This window comes from Odontesthes bonariensis, chromosome 18, assembly GCF_027942865.1.
Source record: "Odontesthes bonariensis isolate fOdoBon6 chromosome 18, fOdoBon6.hap1, whole genome shotgun sequence".
Taxonomy (NCBI): Eukaryota; Metazoa; Chordata; class Actinopteri; order Atheriniformes; family Atherinopsidae; genus Odontesthes; species Odontesthes bonariensis.
Genome location: NC_134523.1, coordinates 7923128 through 7948489, shown reverse-complemented (window position 1 = coordinate 7948489; position 25362 = coordinate 7923128). Strand labels below are relative to the sequence as shown.

General features: G+C 42.6%; 1 protein-coding gene across 13 annotated transcripts in view; it reads left to right on the top strand.

Annotated features, from left to right (window-relative positions):
* adgrb2 (adhesion G protein-coupled receptor B2) overlaps positions 1 to 25362 on the top strand; it is a 253955-nt gene that overhangs the window by 205852 nt on the left and 22741 nt on the right. For 7 of the 13 annotated variants that reach the window (XM_075449014.1, XM_075449020.1, XM_075449019.1 and 4 more), the window contains exons 20-31: positions 475 to 544; positions 2550 to 2616; positions 6442 to 6527; positions 8018 to 8116; positions 12187 to 12286; positions 13423 to 13494; positions 15679 to 15771; positions 17749 to 17988; positions 20423 to 20462; positions 20869 to 20883; positions 22791 to 22963; positions 23088 to 23807. In XM_075449014.1, coding sequence (XP_075305129.1) covers positions 475 to 544; positions 2550 to 2616; positions 6442 to 6527; positions 8018 to 8116; positions 12187 to 12286; positions 13423 to 13494; positions 15679 to 15771; positions 17749 to 17988; positions 20423 to 20462; positions 20869 to 20883; positions 22791 to 22963; positions 23088 to 23807 — 1775 coding nt within the window. The remainder of the gene's footprint in view (positions 1 to 474; positions 545 to 2549; positions 2617 to 6441; positions 6528 to 8017; positions 8117 to 12186; positions 12287 to 13422; positions 13495 to 15678; positions 15772 to 17748; positions 17989 to 20422; positions 20463 to 20868; positions 20884 to 22790; positions 22964 to 23087; positions 23808 to 25362) is intronic. The other 6 variants (XM_075449016.1, XM_075449022.1, XM_075449021.1 and 3 more) reach the window with 6 other exon arrangements.

The window sequence follows — 25362 nt, the reverse complement described above, 5'->3', positions numbered from 1 at the left end:
TTCCTTTTTTTTCTGGCAACGCACCCCGCAACGCTCAGTCTTTCCTTCTCATTTGCACACACATACGCGCACGTGCATTTATCTAATTAATGCGTGACTTGTTGACCACTCCTGGCTCAAACCTAACATTCTTTTAACATTGCCTCTCACTCTCATATGCCAACATTCTCACGCCGTATGTGTAGGTCCCACGAGACGGTTACACCTGGAACTAATGATAGTCTGAGCCTTCCGCTGACTGCATATGAAGAGACGCTGAGGGTTTCCTATGGAGCGCGCTGTCAGTTTCAGTCACATATGCACGAGTTACACACTGTTGCAGGGCTGCTTTGCATTTGAATGGGAGGAGTCCTGTGGAGTTTTTCGCACTGGAGAATCCTTTTTGGCCGACATGCTTCGTCGTCCCCATTAGGGTTTCCTTTCATCCCCCGTTTCAGGCTTTTGATCTTTCTTTCTTCCCCCGTTTGTCTGCAGGTCTTCCAGCCCTCGTTGTCGCAGTGTCGGTGGGTTTCACCAGAGCGAGAGGGTACGGCACAGCCAGCTAGTGAGTTCTGCTTCCGGACCTCCTGCCTTTTCTCACATGCTAATCACCAATCAGACTGGATATCATCGTTTATTAGCAGCTTCCTCCGTTCACTTGTGTTCAGATGGGCTAGCAGCACAGTATTGTTCACTGCTGTTGCAAAACACGCAAGGTTTTACTTTTGTTTCCCTGACGTTTTCCAGCAAAAGTCTATTTGGAAATTACAATTTACACCCTTCCACAGGTGGTTATTAATTCAGTGAAATGTCTCAATGGCTGAATAAACCCAGGATGAATTTTTTTTTACACTATTTCCTGAAACAGAGCCATCAGTTTTCCCCTCATCCCTCAATCCAATTAATTTCTATGTCCACTTCATATTCTCTGGAGGGCTGGGCTTAGACTAGATGTGATGTACGAGACACCTCTGCTGCTTATTTTTTGCGCACCGTGTTGTTGGCAATGCCATTTACAAGAAGCATCATCAAGATTCCACTTCGAAAAATGGCCTTTTACATCTCTGCAACTTTAAATATTTATAGCTGGATTAACGAGTTTTTAGAAAGAAACATCCCAAGTGTTTTGAAAGATATTAAATCCTCTCGCCAGGCACTGATTAAGCCCCAAAAAACTAATTTCTTTTCGTGGAAATTACATATTTAGGAGATTTTTTTTTTTTAATCACCTTGTGAGTTACAACGACCCAAATGTAACTCTTCACCTTTGTTTTAATTTGATATTTGCAGATCTGCGACTACGTAAATTAGTTCAAACTCTATCTCTATCACATGCCTTTCTACAGCTGCTCACTGTCAACTTTCTTAACTCCGCAGCTTAACGAGATTAGCAAACAGCCAATAACGTTACATAAACTTTCTTTCCCCGAAACTCAGCTTTGACAAACCTCAAACTGACTGGATTATGAAGCCCTGAAAAGCGTTAGGAAGAATTCTGTTCTTGAAACAATGATAGCCGTTCTACCTTTGGCAGAGACACCAATTTCTCTTGATCCACCTTTTTGTTGTGAAATACCAAATGAACTTTTTTCGGCTGAAATCTGGATGACCGAGAGATTTCTGCACGCTCTGGTGACACCGCCGCAGGACACGTTTTATGTCATTAATTCCTGATAGTCCTCACACCAAATTAGGTTTTGCTTTAGGCCATGAACATAATAGATCTGTTACGTACTGAGGGGAAACCTCCTTACATGGTCAAATACTTTCACCCTCAACAACTAAACTTATGAGCAGGGCTGGGCAAGTTAACTCGTTATTATCACGTTTACGCATTAATTATTTAACGCCAATGAATATTTTATCGCGCATTAACGCATGTCTTTTTTATTTTTTTTTATTAAAAAAAAACAAAAAAACAAGGCTTTTGTGCCTTTAATGGATAGGAAAGTTGAGAGAGACAGGAAGCAGAGAGAGGGGGAATGACTCGCAGCAAAGGGCCGTTCCATGCGGGACTCGAACCGGGGCCAACTGCAGCGAGGACTATAGCCTCTTGTACATGGGGCACCTGCTCAACCCACTACGCATCAAACCGCCCCTGTTTCATCATTTGTTTTATTATTGTAAAAGTCTGTTGCTCACAGGCTTTTATTTTGTAAAAGTCTGTTGCTGTCTGCTGCGGAGCCGGAATGACCAAAGTCATCTGTAAACACTGCCAAGTTGAATTGTCTTATCACCGTAGTAGTTCCAGTCTAAAATATCACTTAAAGACAAAACACACTTTCACTTTCATTCATATTGCAGCACATTTAAAATAAAACTAAATGCTAAAAGCTACACACTACTTTTGAATTCATTTTTGGATTTTGCATACAAATGCGATTAATCGTGATTAATCGGGGAAATCATGTGATTAATTAGATAAAAAATTTGAATCGTTGCCCAGCCCTAGGCCCTAGTTATGAGTAAATGTGACACTTAAATGATTGTGGATGCGTTGTGGTTAAGTACTTGGCACTCAAGTCAAATGTGATACCTGAATCTCTTTTGTTCTCGTGTTTTCCCCCCAGCTGCTGGTTATCTCTGGAGGGCGGCCTGCTGTACGCCTTCGTTGGTCCTGCCGCTGTCATCGTGTTGGTGAGTCTGTCCACCGTTCTCTCTCTCTTGGCGAGTTTCCCTCGCTCTCAGATCAACCGTCCGCCATCTCTCGCAGGTCCCGCTGCATAATTCTGCAAATATTTCTCCCGAGTTAGTCCCCGAGCTCCGAGCTTTAAAGTTGTGTGATGACCTCGGAGGATTTTCCTCTCTCCTCACTGTCCCGCGTGCATGCGAGAGCGTACGCGTGCACTTGAAAATGATGAGCTGAGCACTTTGATCCTTGAGTTTAAAATGTCAGAAATAGAAAAAGACTTGAATACGTTCCAGCAGACAAGAGCTTTCGGCAATGCAGCGTATTTCTGGGGTGAATTATAGCCGAATTCTTGCTCTGAATCTCTCAGTCTAATGTCTTTTTTTTAAAGCATGAGTCACTGTACCCTCCTCTCAGACATAAATATGGGACAAACAGTGTGAGCCACAAACAACAATGTGCACTTTGTTTTTGCTAATCGCCATGATGCACATTTTTATTTTCATGCGTAGGTCTGAATACAGCTCTGCATTGTTCTACATTGAGCCCATTGATTGCATCTCAGTGGTGCTTTAATCATCTGTTTTTGTGTGCTGCTTTATGTGGCTGAGCTAATTTCTCCTAAATGAATCCCTGGGTGGATATTTCCACCACTGGGCTGAATAAGTCTGGATGGAGTACGCTGAACACCAGATTGGTAATTGGTGCCACTGCCGACGTTACTGTTGGGTGGCACGCTGTAGGCGGCACACACGTTGTGCAGCACGTGTCTTACAGGCCGTATGACTCAGAGAGCGTCACAGGTGTGACTTTTAAATCCATTCCAGATGAGAGCCTGGCAGTTTTTTTCCAGTGGCGGTTTTACTCGCCAGGTAAATCAGGATTATTTGATACTGAATATTTATTAATATGATAATATAGCCGCTTGCAAGGCCACTTATAGCTCAGATTAAATAGTCAGAAAAGGCTGTACACAGTCCAAAGATTTCTTGAATTACTTGAGTCATTATTTTTTTTAGGCATTAAGAACCGAGAAGCGGAAGATGATGGATGGATGGATGGATGGATGGATGGATGGCACCCTCTCAGCAAAGAAACTCCTATACATGTGTCCTGCATCAGTTTTTAATGGTTTTACGTGAGTTGCAAGTGCAGACTTACAGTTCTCTAAGACATATCCTCAGAGAATTCTCTTAAGACAACATAAAACTACAACTTTTCTAATGAAATGCGAAATACATGGATCTAAAATTATTATTTTGACACATTATGATGAATCATTGCCTGACATTTGGGGTTTTTGTGTGAAAAAGTTTGCAGCAATTCAGTAGAATCCAGCAAGAGAATTGCTTAGAAGTTGTTTTTTGGGTTTTCCTCCTCCACAATGTCGACGTACGCTCCACACCGCAGCTGCGATGTGGTACCCGGCCCTGTGGTGCTGTCGCTAGGGCTCCCACTCTGACAAACAGCTGTAATGAGAGCGGAAAGTCGGGCACAGGAACACAGACCTTCCCGCAGGACTCTTCTCTAATTAATGAACCTGGCCTTGGGCAGATATGAGAGCAGGATGATGCTGACTCACAGCGCTGAGGCCAGACATGACTGGCATGACAATTGCGCTCTGGCAGTCTGGCAAATTGCACTCAGTTGTCAGCGGTGACACACTCATGATCAGAGAGAGGAAGTGTTTTTTGGCGAATTGTGAAAGCTGCCAGATGAATCACGCTGCCGACGATCCAAGGAAACAGGCTTCAAGCGGAAAGCTGGCGCCTGCAGAAGCTGCAGGATCTGAAAATCCAACTGACCACGTTAGTTTAGCTGCTCGACTCGGAGGATTTCTTGCAGCCATTTATTGAATATATAAAAGCCGTTCTCTTAGCCTGGAGCTTCTCTGTTTGACAGCTGAAGGAAGGAATCCATGCAAACTTTTCTGAGTTTCGAAGCTTGATAAGAATTGGAATGCGTGGCATTCACACAGCAGTTATGCACATGGGTGTAAATATCGCTTATCACTGACACGCCTCACCGCTGACATTCCAAAGAACACAAGCAGGTGAATGATCAAAGACTCCACAAAGAAACCCATAGCTGCTGGGAGAAAGACTATGGGTGGATGTTGAAAGTCAGGATTATAAAGAACATGTCACCAGCAAAGTCAATCTCCCAGATGGACAAGATTTCAGAGTGGAAGAGATCTACAAGACTTTGCTCAGATGTGTATCTGCGTGTGAGTCCAATAGAATCTGTATCACAGGATCAGTATAGCCAGATGTGTGGAGGGCTTAACTATAAACTGCTTATTGGTATGAGAAGTAAAGAAGAGACGTAATCAGTGTCCTATATATTTTTAATTTTCCACATTTGTCCAGCTGTTTGATAATTTACTTCTCTATTTATTCATGTAATTTTTTTTCACAAATGAAATAATTTATTGTATGTCAATCACACTTTTATTTCTGTATATTCTTTTTCAATTTTCTTTTCATTTCTTAGTTTTTTTTTACTCTTTTCCCTACTACTTTTAAGATTTCCCCTGTTGCTTTTGTCATTTCCCAATCCAAACTCCCACAAATTAACTTATTTTTAGACTTTCATTGATCTTATTTTACAGCAGACTCAGCTTTCGGTAGAGCATCGATTCCTTTTGGCTCTGGTCACTTTAAAAGAAGCAAAAAACTGAAATTTGAACGTAAATTAAGCTTTTTTTCCCTCTGAAAGTCTACACTAATGCTGCAATAAGAACATAAAGGAGACCTATGACTTGAGCAATTTTGCGTGACCATGCAAATTCCAATTTCAACAATAAATTACACTCAATAGCCCTATTTTACCCAATAAACATACAAAGAACATGTGCTTGTGAGAGCCTAAAAGCTCACACTGCCACACACCAAACTAATCAAAAACACTGGCAATTGTATTCTCAATTACATTTCCTCCATCTGAGGTTCCACCAGTGACCGTCCCGAGATGGGAAAACATCACTCTGCAGATTTTAAGTAATGTAACTGTTAGTCAGTGGACCAACGTCACGTTGTAATTCTTACTTTGCATATTGACTCGATAAACTATGAGGCAAACTGTTGGCCCATTCTTCTGTGTTACACTTAAATTGGCGATGCTTACAAGTTTTTTCTTTCTTATGACTGTTGCTCTATTCGTGTTGCATTTAATAACTATTGTGAACGCAGAATTTCCAATTTCCGAAAAAAAAAAAAAAACCTGAACAGCAACAAGAAGTTTGATTTTAAATTTGAGACATAAAACATTCAACAAAGTGTTGGTGGAGCATTATTTAACTTATTTTTCTCCTAAGAGAAGTGAACCGCATAACTGCTGATTTATATTTGAACACATCAGAGTATGCAGCAGGGTTGGAGTCTGAGATAAAAAATGGTTAGACTGGATAATTCTGCTCGGAAATGCAACGTAACATCCCCCTGGAAATCTTACCCGCTCACTAGATGAGGTATTTGGATGAGACGAAAGCAGACACAAACAAGAGTGACAGGGTTATATCAGACTTTTTGAGTTGATTTTTTTTTTGTTTGTTTGTTTTCTCTCCAAAATAACACAAAGTAATGGAACATGCTATTGAAGGAGCTGTTTAAGAATATTTTTTTCTTAATCATTATTTATTTAATACTGTATTCAAAAATACAAAAATAGTCATGTAAGTTAAAGTATGGTATGAGACACGTTCAAAATACTCATTTCCATTTTGTCCACGGAGGACCGTCTTCAGTCTATCGGAACATTAACAAAAAATTGATTTTCTGTTGCCATTCAGTTTATTTCAAGCTGTGCTGATCTCTCTTCTCTGTCTCTCCTAGGTGAACATGCTCATCGGAATCGTGGTGTTTAACAAGCTCATGTCCCGAGACGGCATCTCGGACAAGTCTAAAAAGCAGCGAGCAGGGTAGGTTTACTGTTGAGCAGATGCGCACCCAAACAAAGTGCTCACTCATCCATCCCCACAACTCTTGGTGCAGACTTGGTTAACAAGTTTGTCATTTTGGATAAATTCCGCCGTCTGTCAGGCAGCATTTTCAAGGCAACAAGCTTAAAACCTGCTTTCAAGGGACTTTGCACAAACACTTTGCGACACCTGCATCTTCACTCAGAAAAATAAAGAAAATAGGATTCAGTTTGGCAAGAAAATGACTCGACATCTGTTGTGCTCTGTTTCTCTCTGAGATCAATTTCAGCATCCCTTCCACATACTGTTGCCATCTAGTTTTCTCAGTTGCGTGAAAATCAATTGCAGTTGGAAATCTAATTGAATACAGTAAATGCTTAGATTATGTGGATGAGACCCTTTAAACTGTTGAAAACATGTGCACGCGTGATATTCATATCTGTGTGACATGCATGCAAATGCATCCAATTGCAACATTAAATCTATTAAAGCAGTGAGCAGGCGTTCATCATCTTTTCCATTCCTGGGCGGAGATCTCCTTGGGTCTTAAGGCTAAACTCGTGTTTTCATTTTCACACCAATTGATTCCATCGACCTTTCTTGCACTTTTTTCTCTCTCTAATTGCATTTCCACCAACGTGTATCAATTGCACAAATTGAAATTGATAGTTTGTTTATAATGGAACGCGTTAGAAGTACAGATTGGCTCTCTGGGGGATTGATTAGCCATTCTTAACCTGGAGATTAAAGCAGTTTTTGTGTGCAAACACGCCTTAGCCACATATTAAGCAGCTTTTCCCCTCAAATTTTCACACATACAGGCATGCTGTAGTGGTGTTGCTAACAGGACAGGCTGTCATTTGTGTAACGTGCTTCTTCTCTACTTGTATGTAATCGTACGTACACGCACAACACAAACACATGTGCAGACACACCAATCCTCTCTATCAACTCTAAGTAAACAACCGGTCCAGTCACTCTCATAAAGCCTCCGTTCGTATTGAGACGTGTCCTGATAGATAACCCACAAACCTGCGTGTATTATCAGTGGAATGAAATGGCTGGTGTACTTCCCGTCCGTGTCATTGTAATCTGTTAATCCACATGGCTGCTGTAACATTACAGCGTCCATCTCTCACTTTCTCTCTACTTGCTTTGAATCGATTTTTGTATTCTGACTGTTTTTCATTGCTGCTACTTTTCAAGATCTGGTTTTAATTTGCCTTTCTTTTCTTTCTCCCCCCCCTCTTTTTGTTTTATTTTCCACTCCTTCCCTCTGTTGTGTCCACTTTTCTTTTTATCTTTTGATTTTTGTTTTTTTTTGTCATTTTCTTCTTGTTGTTTTGGGACTGTGCCACCTTCACATTCATCTGTCATGACTGGTACATGTGTTTCCACCGTCCCACCCCCCACCCCCACCCCATTCCCCCTCTTTTCTTCCTCACATGGTTTTGTGTGCGTGTATGTGTGTGTGTGTGTTTGTCCAAAAGTGTCCCAGCGGAGGGGCGTAGCCGACTGCTCCTGAAATGCTCCAAGTGTGGCGTGATCTCGAGCACCGCTATGTCCAGCTCGACTGCCAGCAACGCCATGTTAGTCCATTTTCATCTCTCTGTCTCTCTCAGTCTCCACCGTCTCTTCTTCGTCTCTTACTTCCCGCCAACCCCACTCTCCTCCATCTTTTAATGCCTGGCTGTCGCTAATGATGCAGGACGACGTTCAGACTAGTCTCGAAAGCAAAAACAAAGTGCAAGTCAACTCTGTTTAATGAGAGCATGTGTTGATCCAAAGTGGTTTTTCCTTTGGGTGCACTAAGCATATCTGACCCTAGTCAAGCTGTGTTTGTGAGTCATTTTTTCGAGGTTCTTTAAACTTGCATTACACCGTGGCAGAGGCTTAACACATCAGCGTAGTTCAGTCTCAAGCACGTTGTCGATTAGATAAACTGTACCGCCGTAAGCACATTACTGTAATGCACTTTGAACCTACTATTAACCTAACCTCTTTAAACAGATGGCAATAGCAGCACATTACCTATCAAAAGAAAAAAAAGCATAGGAAGTTTAGAACTTTTCTTCTTCTTGTACTAGTGAGAGGTCGTTGCACAGTGCCTGAAAGCATCTGTGTAAAGTCTTTCATGCAATCAAAGCATTTTTTTTATGATTAAGCCACGTGAGAAATGAAACAAAACTGAGGGTCGACACTTGGATGAGGATGATGACGTATAAAAACAGTTCGTATCAATCAAAACAAAACAAAAAAAGCCAATTAAGAATGATAAGAGCAATCAAAATTCCAAGCAGACAGCTGGAGGTGAGATAAAACACAATTAATCTTCACTTGGCCTTAAGGGAGCCAAACGTTTCCCCCGTCTTTTTTTTTGTTTGTTTGTTTTTTGCCTCTTATTCCAAGCTGCAGGTGCACAGTTAGCTACACTGGATATACCGAGCTCAGTATAAACAGCAGCCATCTGCAGAGTATTCCAATCATTGGAGCAATTTCAATAATGACAGTGTGTCTGGATTCTGCAGTTGGAGACCATGAATTGACAGAACGAGGCACTGCCTGGTTGAGTTGTGAAGTTTAAAAGGTCCTAAAGAAGAAAGGAAAGGTCACGGAGATGCATTTTGAGCATCAGTTGTGGAACTCAAAGTCTAACATCAATGCTTAAAACTGAGGATGCCTTTGGCTCAGTTTTAGTTGTATTTTATGCAGCTTCTTACAAATTACTCTTACTCCAATAACTTCGCTTTATGGAGTTTCTGCGATAAATTTTAGAACTAAAATGTAAACATCACCCCCGCCGCAGTGCATGATAAAGGCCTCTGTGTGCTTCTGTAAGAGATTAGTGTGGATCTAACTGAGTCCAAAGACATGTAGCATCCCTAAAGTATGCTAAAAAAAAAACAGATTGAACAGATAAGGGTAGATTTATGTAGTTTATTTTTATTTCCCATTATTCCTCAGTCTGCATACCACTGTTTTTTTACTGCGTGATGACATTTTAAAATCTGTAAAGACATTTAAAAATTGTTTCTCTGTGGGTTGTTGTCATGATTTGATTATCAGTGCAAACAGCCTCCGAGTAAGAGACCTTCGCAACTGCCTTGTGCATACCCAAGCCGTTCTTGTGGGAGTCTTTCATTGCGGCTTTGTGTTTATTTTTGGGAAAGCGCTCAGCTTAAAGCAGCAACTTCTGTCTTAGCTGTGCCGCTTCATGATTGTCTGCTGCGATTAGAAGAGGATGGTAAGATCCTGGCCATGTTCGGGAACACATGTGAATCAGGCTTTTTTGTTGTAAGTGCAACAGAGCCGTTACTAACTTTTTTCTACTTAAGACCTTTTCTAAAGACAAAGTGAGTCGATCCTTCTCTGCTGTGATTTGTATTCATGCTAATGTTCTTTGTCCCGCTGCCTGTAGACACGGTTTGGATGAGTTTTCTTCAAGTAATCTCTTTCTGTGAGGCTCTATCACCGTCTTGCATATATTCACATAAATAAACTTCTGACAGACTACATGGGAATTCATCGATGTAAAAAAGATAACCACCGCTCGACAGCTGTGACAAGATAATTCCAAGAAAAGAAAAACGACCCTCTTTGAATTCTAAGTATCGTGACGTCATAAAAAAAAATCTCCTCGTCCTTTTCAGGTCTTAAGATTAGTTAGATGCAACCTCAGATTAACAACAGATGACTTATGACTTTGTCATTATTTATTGAATAAGAATGCAACCTAAATGCAGAAGCAGGACAGCCCATGATTCGGTGGCTCGTAGAAGCACATTAGCAGCAATACTGTGAAGAGATCGTTTTCTGTATGGCGTTATCAGTCCCTCACAGCCGTGAGGAGGAATTTTGGCCCACTCTTTTTGACAACGTTCCTTCGGTTCATTTAGATTTGTAGGCATGTGTTGATGCACAGCTCCCTTAAGGTCCCACCCCAGCATTTCAATCAGGTTGACGTCTTGTTTTTGGCTGGATCACTGAAACACCTTCATGCTTTTTCTTTGCTTTTTTTTGGGGCATTTTGTTGCATATTTGCCGGTGTGCTTGAGATCATTGTCCTGTTGCATGACAATTTTGGACAAGCTTTAGCTGCAGGACTGACGGCCCTAAATTTGACTCTAAATTGTACTTTGGTATACAGAGGAGTTTGTGGTGGACTCGATGACTGCAAGTTGTCCAGGTTCTGTGGCTTCAGAACAAGCCCAAATCACCAGCCCTCCACCACCGTGCTTGACACTTGTATTAGGTGTCTGTGCTGATATGCTGTGTGTGGTTTTCTGCAAACGCGCTGCTGTGCATTATGACCGGACAACTCCACTTTGGTCTCATCTGTCCAAAGAACATTGTTCCAGAAGTCTTGTGGTTCGTTCAGTTGCAGCTTTGCAAACCTAAGCTGTGCTGCCATGTTCTTTTTAGGCTTTCTCCTGCAGCCCTTCCAAACAAGCCGTACTTGTTCAGTCTTTTTCTATTTGTACTGTGAGGAAGTTTAACATCTAACATGCTAACTGAGGCCTGCAGAGTCTGAGATGTAGCTCACTGGGTTTTTTTGCAGTTTCTCTGAGCATAACACGGTCTGACTTTAGGGGTGAACTCGCTGGGAAGACTGTCAGTTGTCTTGAATGTGTTCCACTTCCAATAATCTTCCTCACTGTAGAATTATGGACTCCAAATTGTTTGGACATGGCCTTATAAACCCTTTGCAGATTGATGGGCAGCAATTAACCACCTCTGCTTTTATAGAGGTGCTCACACTTGCTGAAGATCAGTTGACGAAGTGCATTCGATTAGCACCTGGCTGCCCTCTTAGTCCTATGGAATCATTAAGGGTGGATGTTTTTCACACGCTGCCTCTCACACGCTGGCCAACATGAATATGAATATGGCCTAATATGAATCAATTTGAAATATAACCTCTCATTAAAAGAGACACTGTGTACATTAGTGGAATGGAGTAGGTTTTTTCATGATGTTATATTGGTGAACCGGCTTGTCTGGTTGAAATTAAAGTCAATAGCACCTGCAAACTTAACTCACAAACGGCCCCTTTATCATTCTTTTACTCGTTGCTTTTATGCACCCCAGCAGGGACATACGTATTTATCTGCGTAGTTAGACAAAGCCGTGTGTCTGACAGTTCCAAAACTATGAATTTGTGCTCACACAGCATGAACATTTGAAATTGGAGTCTAACTCCTTGCTCTGCTGAAAGTCTTCGTGTCATTCTTGTCAGTGGACTGTCTTTCTCCCCCAAAGTCGAGCTTCTGCCTTTTTGTTTCACAGTCCCCCAGCATGGCACTTACTGTCCATCAGCCATGTAATTGTGAGCAATTGTCAGAATCCAAACTATCTACTTGATTACACATCATCTTCCACTTATCAGTTCGACTACGAAGTCTGATCCAAATGGCACTGTGGCAGTCAGCTTCAAATTGCTCACAATTGAACTTATGATTGATCCGTGTGTGTGTGCGTGTGTGTGCGTGTGTGTGTGTGAGGAGTGGAGTTACAAGCCTTACCAGAGCTGGCCTGTCTGGTTTGAGACTGACTGTTCCCTCTATCCCATTCTCAACCCCCCCAACCCCCCCCCCCCCCCCCCCCCCCCCCACCCAACCCCCCCCATCTTTGTGCTCTACTTCCTCTTTTCTTCTGACAGGGCGTCTCTGTGGAGCTCCTGTGTGGTTCTTCCTCTGTTAGCACTGACCTGGATGTCAGCGGTGCTGGCCATAACTGACCGCCGCTCCACGCTCTTCCAGGTGATGCACAGTGACATGTGAAGGCAAAGTTGCGTTGAAAGGTTCATCATGCTCTGTGCTGGCTGTGTGATCCTGGCAGAAGACAGAATAACTTTCCATTTGTTCATCAGCGTCTGTTTTTTTTTTTTCTTCCTCTCCAAACCGATGTTTCAGTTTTTCCTAGTTTCTGATCATTTATGAGAGAAGTTCCACAAATAAATCAGTAAAACAGCAAGAAAATAAAACATCTATTTGTTTGTTTCTGTATTTATATTTTTCTGAGTAGATTTCTAAAGCTATTACATGTAAATGACTAGATTTTTACCATGTATTTACAATGTACATTATCTTATGGCAATAGGTGAAACATAAGGAAAGATAAAATGATTAAATAAATATGGAAATATTTTCATAAAGACATATTAATCCCTAAACAAGACCTTTAGCTCCACAATTACCTTCTCATTCTTTCTTGTTGTGCCCCTACCTTTCATTCATTTAATGGATAATGACGAAATAATGATGTCATTGTAACATCATGTATAAATAAAGAAAAAGCCAGGATAAAAATAGGACAGTTATTAACATAGTATAAAGAAAAGAAAAAACATCCACTCCCACACTGTCAAGATCACAAGTAGAAGGGCCAACAATGAAGGAAAGTAGGACTTAATCTGAGGATTGGTTGAATAATCATGAATTGGCCGACTCATTTTTACACTAGTATCACTGTTTCTCTAATGAACGATGAGTGACTCATTTCACTTCAATAGCACAGTTAGACCGGGCTACATATAGAGGAGTTACCACTGTGGGTGTTAAAGCCCCCCGTGGTGCCTTAAGGAGAGGGTCCAGCATGCCAAGCAGCAGCAAGATTTATTTCTCCTCTCTCAGACGTAAAAAAAAAAATAAAAAATAATTTTTTTCCCGTCTATGAGAAAAGTCTGAAATGGCAACTGTGAGATTGCTTCAGCATCGAGAAAAAGAAAAAAATTCAAATGGGAAACTGTCCCGTGTGTCAGCTAATTTTTCATTCACTGATTGATCTAAGCTCAATAGTCCCCAGACTGCACAGTAATACGACACAACGGATTACCTGGTCAGGTATGGTCTTTTGGGGGTGTGGTAGTTGCTTATGTGTGATTTCTTTCCTCCAGGTCCTCTTTGCCGTCTTCGACTCTGTCCAAGGCTTTGTCATCATCACCGTCCACTGCGCCATGCGCCGAGAGGTGGGTCTGGTTTCCTTTCTCAGCTGAGCATGTAGCGGGTCAATTCTGCACGCTTTGTTATTATACATTCGATTCCTCAGCGACGCACGCTCCCATTCCCAGGTAGGATTCGTTCACCTTATTTTCCAGGTCAGTCTCAGGCCGTGACAGAGCATGAGCGGATGAGAAGGATTAGCATGGTATTTATGTCCTATGTTGCGGAGCTTCTTTCTCATAATGCAGTACGATAGAGCGCTATTGTCCGACTGATCCGAGTCTGGTTTAAGGAGCTTACTAAGATATTGTATGGTATAAGACGATAAGTCCCCAACTAATAGCCCCTGGTGTCTGTTTGCCACAGGCTTTGCTGTGCCCCCGGGGATCCAGCATTTTCAGCTCATTATGCACATACATGTACTACATTCATGCCCTTGAGACATACCAATGAATACACACACACACTTGCTAGTCACAAGTAATGGATTCATAATGTCATCAGTTTCCCATAACTGTATTTGTGTCTTCTGTTGCTCGTAACTGTGCGCTACAGACACAGCTTTGGCTCTTTCCAAGAGATCATTAGGATATTGAATGTCACGTAGGGTGTAAGTGAATCTTTAAATGCTCCGAATGCTTAGCTACGTTAAATCAATATCACAAAAGCGGCAGGGATCAGTGTACAGTAAATCCAGGAATTATTTATTGTAAATGTGTGAAAATCCCCTGCAAGAGCCTGAGCGCAAATCCTTCCAAGCTCAGGCAGAAGGCAGTGCGTCACCACGGGCAGGGAGGAGGGAAACACGGAGGAGAATAGGGAAGTATTACTGAAGCAAACATGATAGAAGACACCACAAAGTGTGATATTACAGACCAAAAAAAAAGCATGGCAGACAGTGTGGCACCATACAGAGCACCGCAACGGCATCCTCTACATAAAGGGTGTTGGTGGAGATTGTGAGGACCCCAAAGGCACTGCCAGACAACCTGCTGAGATCTGTGGGGGGTGGGGGGAGTAAGATGATGAGCATCAGCGACGCTTCCGGTTTTGTGTTCAGGAGACAGCCAGAGAAGAGTCTAAGAGATGTGAAGAAAGAGAGCCACTGTAAATTCTGATGGAGTTTTCAGTACAAGAGGAGGAAGAAAGAAAAAATGCATGCCGAGATCTGTGAGGAAGTGCGTGAGTCATGATCAAAGCAGGGGGTCATAGTAAGGGAGGAGGAAACAGGGAGGAGAAAGGCGGAGAAAGAGGTAGATTAGCATACAGGGGTTTTCTCTTTGAAGTTCGAATGAGCTGCACTGACAGCCAACACACACACACACACACACGGTACACTCGGAGCGCAGGAAGCAAGCGCCGCTGAGGATGAGCACGGATGTAAACGGAAGTGACAGACAAAAGGAAACAATGAATCAAATAGTTTCATCCATGCAGCATTAATCAGACGGGGATGCAATCCTCCATTTGCAGCAGCGCACACATGCACCTTTGCAGAGACGAGATTACTCGATGAGAATGGACCTCTTGTTCCACGTCTTACACAAACGCTCTTGTTTGCACCCATGAGATGGCGGGATTTGACAGCGGGAACACTGGGAAATGAGGCTGCACCTCCGAAAGTAGTGGGAGCATCTATAACAGAGAGCCTGGTGGCAGGAAAAGAATCTGGGGGGTTTGCTGCGAGAGATAATGCACAGAGACGCATTTGATTTGAGCTTTTCCAGTGGGCTGGTGTAAGTTTACTTCAGTGCAGTATGTGGGAAGATAAAGAAAAACAATATGGCACTATGAAAGCCCCGGGGTTAGAAAATCTGTATGCCGTGCTGTTGAATTTAATTAAAGCCACTGAGCTCAGATGGACTACTTTGAAGTACTACTATGCGCTCTCTGTAGCCCTCCAATGACTGTTTGATCATCTATGAGCTGAGCAACTTTGGGAGACAAATGGCTTTTTCTTTAACTTTGTCCTTTTCGCATATTTTAACATTTACAATCCACCTGTTGTTGCAGTGATAAAGAATAATAATGATAATAATAAAAAAAACTTCAAAACAAGTTCCCCTTGCTCCGACATTTACCAAACGAGCTGAAGTCCCTTCACTAACTTCTTCCCTTTGCATCATCTCTTCCTCTGCCCCCCCCCCCCCCCCCCCTTTTCCTCTCTGTTTTCACCCCCCCTCTCCGGCATCTCTTACCCCCTCCCCCAGGTGCAAGACGCGGTGCGTTGTCGAATGGGGGGATGTAAAGATGACAGCGAAAACTCCCCAGACTCCTGCAAGAATGGACAGGTGCAGATCATGGTGAATAGCATTCCATTTCATCCCACATTACCGTTCACCTGCCTCACACTAACGGGCTGGAGTTTTCCTGCAATGATTGCCCTTACGGAAGTTATGAAAATTCATGCCTGGCTTTCTATCTTATTTTTTTTACCCCCCCCTCCCCCCTTCAACCTTGTTTACCTTGACAGGAATTCATTAATGTTTATGCATTATGCATTGTCATTATCCCCATGAAGAATGCGCTCAGATTTTTTCCAGATTCCAGCCTGAAACTAACTTTCTGTAAAGCCATAACTGCACAAATCGCGCTTTGGGATTCTGCCATTGTTTGAAAGCTTTTTAAAATCCTCACAGTCTGTTCGGGTCTTCGTACAAATGAAAAAGAAAACGAAACATAACCAGTGTGACTCTAATTCTAATACTTCAGCGCTGTTCGTTTTTGTTTGGTTTTGTTTGTTTGTAACTTCCTCCCTAAACTTCTTCATCTTTATTTAAAGAGCGCACACAAAGCTCCCATAAGGTTATTTTGTGCCTTCCAAATGCAGTTAATAATGTGATAAATCACTGAGACTTGAATGCCTCAATGTCAGTGCGGTCACACCACAAGTGTGAGCGGCTCTTATCCGCATTCCCTTTATTTGTCCCTCAGAGCTGTTTGCGGTAATGTTTATGGGTTTGTGAATGCTCCTCCGAGGTTATCAAGATTAAACTTTTTGGAGCCATCATTCTGCTCAGTGAGGCCATGACGACACATTCTTTGTTTTCATTTAAAGTCTGACTGCGCTTATTTCATTTTCGGTTTCATGAATTCACATCATGCACACGGCTTGCACTGCTGACCGGTTGACTGTTGTATTTGAGGACTGATGATAATCCACTTGTTTAGTTTTTTTTGTTTAAATGTGTAGCTATGATTTAAAGGTGCCTTTTCAGACTGCACATACGCACTGAGGACCGTTGTGATAGGCACAACACTCTTGTCAACATTAACTGTGATAGATAATTTACTGAGAACGCCCCCAGTTATATCAGCATCATAATTACAGTGAACAATGTTCTCTCAGGTGCCCTACCCACATTCAGAGAAAATCTCATTACCGTGGTAAACTCTTGACATTTGGAGACGTCATAAAGGTTGAAAACTTTTGCTAAGCATTAAAGGGATAGTTCGTCTCTTTTGACATGAAGCTGTATGACATCCCATATTAGCAATATTTTTTCGGAACATTTTCTTACCCCCCGCTGTGTCCTGTGAGCCGAGTTCAAGCCTCGTTTTGGCGTCGACGAAGGTAGACCGGCTAGTTTGCTAGGGTGCCGAAAATAAAGCTCTTTGCTTCTCAAAACAATATGCGTTCAAAAGAGTAATACATTTGCATCACAAAATCGTTAGCCAGAAAAAGTCAGACCTCACAATCGCTTGGTGCTATTTTTTCTCTCCCTTCGTATCACTACGGGCTGTGTAAACTGTGCAGACTGAAGTGCAGACCCAGCAGTCCCCTGGTTCTGAGCAGTAAACACCGTAACAGGGGCGGCTATCGCTAGGTGGCTGAATGCATTGATATGAACGGAGGCAAAAATAGCGCCAAGCGATTGTGAGGTCTGAGTTTTTCTGGCTAACGATTTTGTGATGCAAATGTATTACTCTTTTGAACGCATATCGTTTTGAGAAGCAAAACGCTTTATTTTCGGGACCCTAGCAAACTAGCTGGACTACCTTCGTCAACGCCAAAACTCGGCTGGAACTCGGCTCACAGGACGCAGCAGGGGGTAAGTCAATGTTCATAAATAATTTTGCTAAAATGGGATGTCATACAGCTTCATATCAAAAGAGGCGAACTATCCCTTTAAAGCTGAGTGAAAGACATCTTTAAAGTATCACTTGATTGGCTGAACTCTCATTAACACTCTATGAAACAGCGTTAGCATTATCCCTCAAACATTTCCACTTAATGTTTTTCATCTTTTTTTGAAAATGACTTTCTTTTACATCATCAGAAGTGTGCGGGCGTCTGTGGGCAGCAGCACGCCTCACGTCACAACACACCCACGTGCCTGTTGGGCTGTCCCCCGCAGCCGCTCCCACCGACGTGCCACCAGACATACCAGCAAGCCTGTTACCACAGTCTGACCCGCACCGACCGCAACTACGGGCTGGACCACAGCCTCACATATGAGCATTATCCCATACTCAACAATACTCAGAACCACGCCCATGATCACATCAGCAAACGACCAGTATGTCACATGTAGAAAAGTCATTAGTAGAAAGAAGAAAAGGTGCAATATGTAAAGTAGTATTAGGAATATCAAAGGAATATTTGAACCGTTTTTTGACAATAAATAGGCATTTTTCATTTCTCTCCTAAAAGGTACACTAGCTGTTGAATGTTTAGTCAGGTTTGCTACAAGCTCTGTCATTTCATTGTAAAAAATTATAATAAGTAATGTTACATAAAGTACAGTGTTTTTCTCATAATTTTATGAACTGGCTAACATTATAGCTGTGGTAGCTAGCTCTATTTGGCTAATTTAGCTGTAGTGTAAGTCCATACTGCTTTTTGTGGTCTAAACAACAATCTAAAAACTAACTGTGTCAGTGGATTGAACCTCGTTGCATTCGTGGCATTCCAGTAAACATTAACTTGGTGGCTTGCACGAGCAACATGGGTCACATTATAGCTAGCTGCAGCTGTATTTAAATATAATTTCAAAACCAGAAAATGTTTTGTTGGAAAAAACTAGAGAAAGTTAATTAGGGTATGACAAGTTAGCAAAATGAAATGCACCATTACACTGATTAGTATTGAGAAATTTTCTGGAATTCGGATATTTAAATGTGGAAATGTTTCGGAAAACTTATTTACACCACTCATAGGTTCAAATAAGAAGTTGTTGTCTTTGCTTAGCTTAGCGCAAATCTGGAAAATATAAAAACAACTTGCTAGGGTCTGTCTGGAACTAACAAAATAAGCAAAGACCGGAACTTTCTGTCGTCTAGCGTTCTCTGGCAGGTGGCCAGGCATCCATCAGGGGAGAATTTGCTTATGTTTGTTATACACTAACAAACCGGTTACCTCAGATCTTAAGCAAGCTATTTTGCCACTTTTAAGTCTTTGAACTAAGTTAAGCTAATAAGCTTCTGTAAATTAGCTTAGTGTACCAGCATGGGTGTGTGTTCAGTATTTAATCCGTTAAATTGACTGTCAGCAAGACAGCCGGATATAAGAAAGAAAGAAAAGAAATTGTTGTTCCTTCAACTTAATTTTTCTTTTTATTGTACATATTGCACCTTATAAGTGTGAGTAGGAATAGCTGTGGTGTAGCTAACAAGTAACTGGTATGTGCTTTGTAATTAAGTAAATGTAAATGTATAAAGTTTTCTCTCAATCTGGGATGCTGCGCATTACAAGTGTTTCCAAATGATGTTTTGAAAGATAGTTGATGTTTATTACCTCACCCGTGGAGCTACTGGATAGTCAGGGAATAATAGTTCAAAAGTATTTTTTTTTAATTATTATTTGGTTAAAAGAGGAAAAAATGTATTTCAAATTCTCATCCGCCCAGTTAGTAAAGACCCATTTATGGTGCTGCGGGTGATTAGCGTACTAAGAGCTTTTCTGCTCCTGTGAGACCATTCTTGCATACATTCTTTCCTTCTCTCTTTCAATTTTTCATCTACCCCTTTCCTCTTCTGTTTGTCTCTGTGGCATGCTCAAACTCTCTAAAATCTGTAGTTTATTATCTAAACAAAAGCTTTTGTAAGTGAATCCCACAGGACAGGAGGGAGGCTTTGTGGTGAGAGTAGTGACGATAACAACTGCATGGCAATGAGCTTCGTTTTTTGCAAAAGTTTACAAAAATGTGAGCGGTGCCCGCTTTTGAGGCGGCAGTTCGTCATTCAGCTCAGTCTCCATCGGGTCAAAGAGTGTTTTTTTTTTTTTTTTACCCCTAGGAGAAGTGCCACTCTGGATTCCACTGTGAATACAGATCATTTCTAGGTGTGCCCAAAATACCTCATCTACATAAACTCTGAATACCGAGTACAGGTTCAACTCAGTGTTGTGTGAGTTTGTGTTTAGGTTGCTGGTGTGTGTGAAATGCAGAAAACATTTGTATTTTTACAAAATGTATTTTTCCCAGTACAGCCAGGAGACGGCAAAGTTTTGCTTCAACTGGCACAGCAGATAATAGTTTTGCTTTTGTGTATATTTCTCTCCGTGTTTCCATTCACACAACAGCGAGGAGACTGATGAGGCATACAGTAACATTAGCTCGCAAAAGCTCCAAAGCCTGCTACTCTCTCTGTAGTCTGTGTTTGGATCCTCGGCTGTGATACAAACAGTGAACATGGCAGTACTGCGTTTGCACTAACAGGATATTTCGCCTGTTTCTCTGTTCTCTTTGGCTTTAAAAGGCTTTCGGCAAATTCATTATGAAGAAATGAGAGCTGGAGATTTCAAGAATTACTTAAGGCAACCTCTTTTTTTTTTCTGAGTTGTCGCCATGGCAACTGATCCTATCTTTTTCTGAAGTAGAATCAGAGTCATTGGATACATCGTAACCATTTGAGATCCAATCACTCATTGGACCACTGCTGCTGCTAATGTAGAAAATGTACTTGCACACACTCACATATTTCCTCTCTCCCTGCCCTGCCTCTCTTCCTCAGACGGATTTTGAGAAGGATGTGGACTTGGCTTGTCAAACAGGTGAGCCCTCCTTCCATCAACCTGACGTCTCAGTCCTTCTGTCCCTTTGTCTCCTTTCTTTTATCTCCCTTATCACCCAGCACACGTTTAGCATTGCAAGCTGTTACATCCCTCGCTTGCTGATGAAATGACAGGAGTTGATGTGCTACATCTTCTCCATCTTGGTTATGTTCAAATTACTATGCCTTATCAATCGCACTGACTCTGCCCAATACGTGTTTAGCAAGCATATGTGCGGATGGGTCTGTGTTTAATTGTGCATGATAATAACACTCCTCAGTGTGTTCAGGTCTGCTTCACTGGTTAGTCGACAGTGGCGTTTGGCTGTGTTACGAATGTACCGCAGTCAACTGTGTGTTGTGCTTTGATCTATTAACACATTCACTTTCCCCTTCCACCCCTGCAGAGAGAGGACACCCATGTAAGTTTCGCACCCAACTGACCTACTTAACACTGCCTGATCCGTCTTAGACTTCATTAATTCCTATAGACGAATCCGGGGTTGTAGGCTGAAGTAAAAATGTCACCACTGTCGTCTAAGCTGTTTTGCCAACAAGTCATTATTGGCATTGATCCGGCTGTAATCTAAAAACGTCTGCGGCTGTGAGAGGAAGCTTTTTGAGTTTACAGTACATTATAAAGGACCATGTGTCAGCAAGTAATTCTGGCTAGTGTTATTCTGCACACGAATTTGGCATCCAAATTGTAAAGGACAGAAAGGAACAGTACTTTCAGTTTTTGAAGGGACTTCTGCTGACTAAGGTTAAAATTGGCGGTGGCATTTCACAACAAGAAACAAGTGTCGGATTCGTCTATAGGTCCATCTCTGAGACTCCACCGTTTGATGCAGATCTTTGATGCAGAACTCAGATTGCTCGGATATCCCGAAGCCCGTCCCAACCTGTCTGATCCATTTGCACCAAAAGGATGGTGAAACAAAGAAAATGCTAAAGTAGGGTCTGTGCTCAGCCAGTGTGCTTGCAGCTGTGCTGACTCACAGCAGGATTAAGCTTCAATTTTTGATCAAACATGCCGCCTGACATTCAGTTTCATCAATGCAGTTAGAACAAAACTGCTCTGTGGCTCGTGCTTTGGTCTTGAATTGAATTTTTGGACCGCAGAGTAAATATTAATATGCTCTTTATCCATTATGTATGTCTATTTGTATGCAATATATATCAGAATGAGCTTGGTAACTAGCATGAATGTAGATAGTTTGCTTTGATATCGGTTTAATTGTGCTGCTGGACTGATGCTACTTCTGAGAAAACATAGTCTCTTATAAGCATGTCATGAGGCCGTTTTCCACAGCTGGAACAAGCAGGCAGTCTTAACAGTGCATGTTCTGACCGACTTTCCTTCTGATGGGGGCTGGTCTCACACATCTGTGGTTACATTCTTAACTTCCATTTATTTGGCATTCTCTGATGTGATGTCACAGTTAGTTTTGTCATCACGCCACCTCGTGAGGTTGAGTTGCGTGCTCTTCCTGTAATTGTTTGTAGCGCCTCATGCCTGCACACAGTTCCTACAGTGGAAACTCGGCTTCAGTTCATTTTATTGTAGCTGCTCCAGAAATGTACAGCTTCCCGAACAGCATGCATGGAAACTAACCCGAAACCGCTGAATAATTTTGTGTTGTGTCAGCGACATTGGGACATTATTGTAAAATGTACACATACCCACATACATACAAACTATGCACATGTATTGAGGCTTAAAACACAGAGATTCACATTGATGTGCGACAGCAGGGCAGAGAAAAACAAGCTACTGTGCAAGATATTGGAAGGGAGTCGCATGGGAATGAGCTTCCATTTCATTTGAAGCACACAGCATTTTGCACCAAGCCGGATTCTCAAAGATGATAAAATTCTCGCTCACGGACAAATCTTGAGATTGAGTGAGACTTAAGGTCGCAGTGCCACGGATAAAACTCGGCTTGTGTACTGTCAGCAATGAAAAACAAAAAGTGATAAGTGAAACTTTTCTTTAGAGATGCTATCTGTCTCCAGGCTACAACACTGCAGCAAACAAATTTCAGTGTCAGTAACTGATTTATGCCACCTGTCTTCGTTTTGCTGGCCTGTCTAGTCATCGATCCTTTGCTATATGATATATGAATTTCTATTCATTCAAAATCCATTCCACTTTCTGTCTCAAAATTTTTTCTTCCCCATACCTTCCCCTTTGAGAAAACTCTTCACCTCTGCTTTTCTTTTTTTTTGTGTGCTTGTGTGAACAACTCCTCCTCCCCTGTCCCTTGCCACTCTCCAATTCTCACCCTGTCTCTCCAACTTCTTGTGCCTCCCCCTCGTCTTCCTTCAGTCATTTTCAAAGAGGTCAACACCTGTAACCCAGCCACCATCACTGGAACGCTGTCTCGAATATCACTGGATGACGAGGACGATCCCAAACTTGCAGCCCATCAGGAAGGGGGAGTTGGGATCAACTTTAGCTCCCTCCCTGGGAACATCCCACCTCCAAACCTCATTGTACAGGTACAGGTTTAAAGGCTATGTTTCTTGACAAATCACATTGTGAATATCTCAACTTTAGTAGTTGTATCTCAGAAGTATCTAGTAGATTTGTGCATACATCAAATCTTCCCTTTTTGTCCACAAGGTTCCAACCTTAGGTGGCCTCAATGAGCTCAGTGAGACACCAGTGAAGAAGGATGTGAACATGGACCAGCACAGACAGCAGGGGCAACAACGCAGCGCTGCTCCTATCTACCTGTGCACCGAGAGTGGCCTGGGCTGGGCTCGCCCGCCTACATCCTCCAATAACTCCCAGGATGGAAGTGCAGGAAGTGGAGGGAGTGGGGGTGGAGGTGGAGGAGGAAGTAGCGGAGGAGGGGAGGGAGACTACATGGTCTTACCTCGCAGGACGGTTAGTCTCAAACCCCCGGGGCCCTCCTCGCAGGGAGGAGGCCTGGGACTTGGGGGAGAGGACAAGCCGCTCAACATCGCAGTGGAGGATCCTCCTTTCCCTCCACCTCCCTCTCCTCTGACCCTCCACCCTGCTGAGAGCGAGGCTTACCCGGTGGATTTTGTGCCGTCGAGCGTGGGCGACATGAACCTCACCATGAACCTCAACCGCTCCTACGGGACGATCAAAACCATGCCCCATGGGCACGGCCACTTGATGGCTCAGGGTGGGCTTGTGCACTCCCACGGAGGACACATGCATTCCCACGGGCATTCTCTCCATCTGAAGCAGGGACAGAGGCCGTCGGTCAGACAGATTCTCACAGGGGGGACTACAGTGGAGAGAACCAGGACCCTGCCGCGCAATCTGGGCAGCACCAATGCCAACACCGGCGTCTCAGCGGGATCTCTAGAGGTGGGTAAGAGGTTGTGTGATGCAGAAGGCTTCCAAATAGCGCCTGAGCTCTTTCACACCCGCTTTGACCTGAGCTCATGTTTTACAATTAGAGATGTGTTGGTGAGCTTACATAAGAGATGGTACAGGGATGGATTTCAGTGGGAGGAAGCACTCTGCAAACGAGGGCCAATGATTTGATGTCATTTTCTCTCTCTGCAAGTGTTTTAAACAGGAAATTGCAAACAGCACCATGCGCATAAAATATCCGCCGCTTAAAGAAAACCATTACAGCAAACTGATTTGAATTTCGGGGACAGTGAAACCTTATTTAGATAATATGTACATTTACCAGGGGATAACTAGGATGTCATTTACTACTCTCCACTTAATACTGTTGAGTTCCACATCACCACAAAGAAGAGAGAATGCGGTTTGTGCGGCTCGCACGGACTGTTCCACGAGTCCTGTTGTCAAACGAGTCAGCTCTAACTTCAAACTACACAGTTCCCAAGACATGTTGTCTATCATACACAGGAACAATGCACCCAGTGCTGTGATAACTGCACGACTGTGGGCCTAAAAACACGTCTCATATAACAGCTGCTATTATTTTCGGCTGAGTAGTATTTATTGCGGCTGACTGAGACAATGAGCGCTGAAATGACTCATTCTCGTAATGACAGGCAGCTTCTTATTAGTTTAGCGTCTCCGTGTGAGCCGAGTGAGATGCTGTCTGTGTGCAATACCCCCTCCTAACCGCACAAGGTGGCACAGCAGATGGACTGAGAGAGACAGGATCAGAGGAAATACCCCTGGTGAATGTCTTGCAGCCCACTGTAACTCTACATGCACACACACACAACTATATTGGCATCCATAAAGCGCACAGCAACATTGACACATAGACACACAGACTTTGGATATCCACCACCCCCCCAGCGGTATTTTACTTACTCACAAGGTTGATTGAAGAGATGGAAACGTCACTTTCACTGAAAAGTGCAGATGCCTCATTTAGAGCTGAGGACGAGTCATTAAAACTCATAAAGGATCACTGTCAAGAAAGTGCACTCATGAATACCAAAGGAAAAAAAGATAGAAGAAGAAGAAGAAGCTACAGGGAAGCCTGCTGGCTGTAATTTACTGCCGTAATTTCCACCTGTTTAAATGTGCTCGACTTGAAGATGGATATCAAGAGTGTGTGTCTCTCAAGATTTAATCAGCGCAATGTTTTGCTCTCCAGTTGAAACGTGTTGGCTGTCATGGAGGAATCCCACAGATGTACTTTTAGTCTTCAATTCCCTTGTTGATTTTAAATGCGAACCCCAAATGGTCCAATCAAAGGATTGAGGAAGGTAGAAATTTAAATATGACAATAGTAACCCCCCTAAGAAGAAACGCGCACGCCTACAAATGGAAAACACGTTTTGCTACGACGATGGTAAATCACAAAAGAAGTATGTCTTTTTTTTTTTTTTTTAAATGACTGTTTTATGTGTGTCCCCACCAAAACATGCAATATACAGCTCATGCATATGCATGTTGCATGTGTGCCGTGTCACAAAGCTGACTC